Below are 1110 nucleotides of genomic sequence, written 5' to 3'. Positions count from 1 at the left end.
TAATAATATTTATCCAACTATGAACATAGCCCTCCTTTGGATCTCCTAAAACGTATTCAGTTCATAACAGACTTTTATCCCAATCAGAGTAACAACTAAACTACAATATAACAACCTTATTACCCAGAACATCTCCATTAAGTAAATTATTTTTTTAATTATATCTAGAAAGGAAATGAACACCTTACCCTAAAATAACTTTCAAAATCCCAAATACAGATTGAGAATATTTTATCTAAACAAAAACGTTAGGACAAAGTATAATATAAACACATTTTAACAAGATTAGTGACAGACCATTAAATATAAGTCAAGTGTTGGAAGACTGTTGATTACAACATTATTCAAATATTGTTTTCAAAGGGAAAGACAGTCGAACGATTTCAAAATTATTATTGCAAGGATTTATTACTAAAATACAAAAATGTTTGGTAGTCAATCCCCGAATAACCTACTATATGAAAAGTTATTTTATGTAACGTATACTTACTGCACCACCTATGTCTTCACCTCCAGAAGCACCAGCAGCAGGGGCATCAGCAGGGCCACCAGCAGCAGGGGCACCAGCAGGAATCATGGGAAGTCCTGCATAAGCATTGATTTCTACATCAGCAGGGTTACTACCAGGTTCCACACCAGGTTCATTACTTTGAATATTTGCTTTGAATCCTCCAGAACCAGCAGTGTAGTCTACTTTCCTGCGACGTCCATCAGGGTCCTCCACGCTGTATGAACCCACCACGTTTCCGGATACATCTCCACTTTCTGACCTGGAGCTGGCTCCTCCTCCTGCAGGAGCACTGTACATGAAGTTGAACGGTAGAGCCTGTGTATAAAATGTTAATAATATTTATCAAACTATGAACATAAACCTCCTTTGGATCTCCTAGAACGTATTCAGTTTATAACAGACTTTTATCCCAAACAGAGTAACAACTTAACTACAATGTAACAAGCTGATTGGCCTTATTACTCAGAACATCTCCATTAAGTAAATTATTTTTTTAATTATATCTAGAAAGGAAATGAACATCTTACCCTAAAATAACATTCAAAATCCCAAATACAGATCAAGAATGTTTTATCTACACAGATACGTTAGGACAAAGT

At 35.6% G+C, this 1110-nt stretch overlaps 1 protein-coding gene across 1 annotated transcript in view; it reads right to left on the bottom strand.

Moving 5' to 3' along the window:
- Nucleotides 1–490: 490 nt before the first annotated feature.
- LOC106475782 (WAG22 antigen-like) overlaps nt 491–1110 on the bottom strand; it is a gene marked incomplete at its 3' end in the record, with an annotated part of 2712 nt that continues 2092 nt past the window's right edge. The window contains exon 3 of the mRNA XM_013936458.2: nt 491–826. Within this exon, the coding sequence (XP_013791912.1) occupies nt 491–826 (336 nt within the window). The remainder of the gene's footprint in view (nt 827–1110) is intronic.

Source organism: Limulus polyphemus, unplaced genomic scaffold (assembly GCF_000517525.1).
Source record: "Limulus polyphemus unplaced genomic scaffold, Limulus_polyphemus-2.1.2 Scaffold9160, whole genome shotgun sequence".
NCBI classification, from domain to species: domain Eukaryota; kingdom Metazoa; phylum Arthropoda; class Merostomata; order Xiphosura; family Limulidae; genus Limulus; species Limulus polyphemus.
This window is presented reverse-complemented; position numbering and strand designations above follow the sequence as displayed.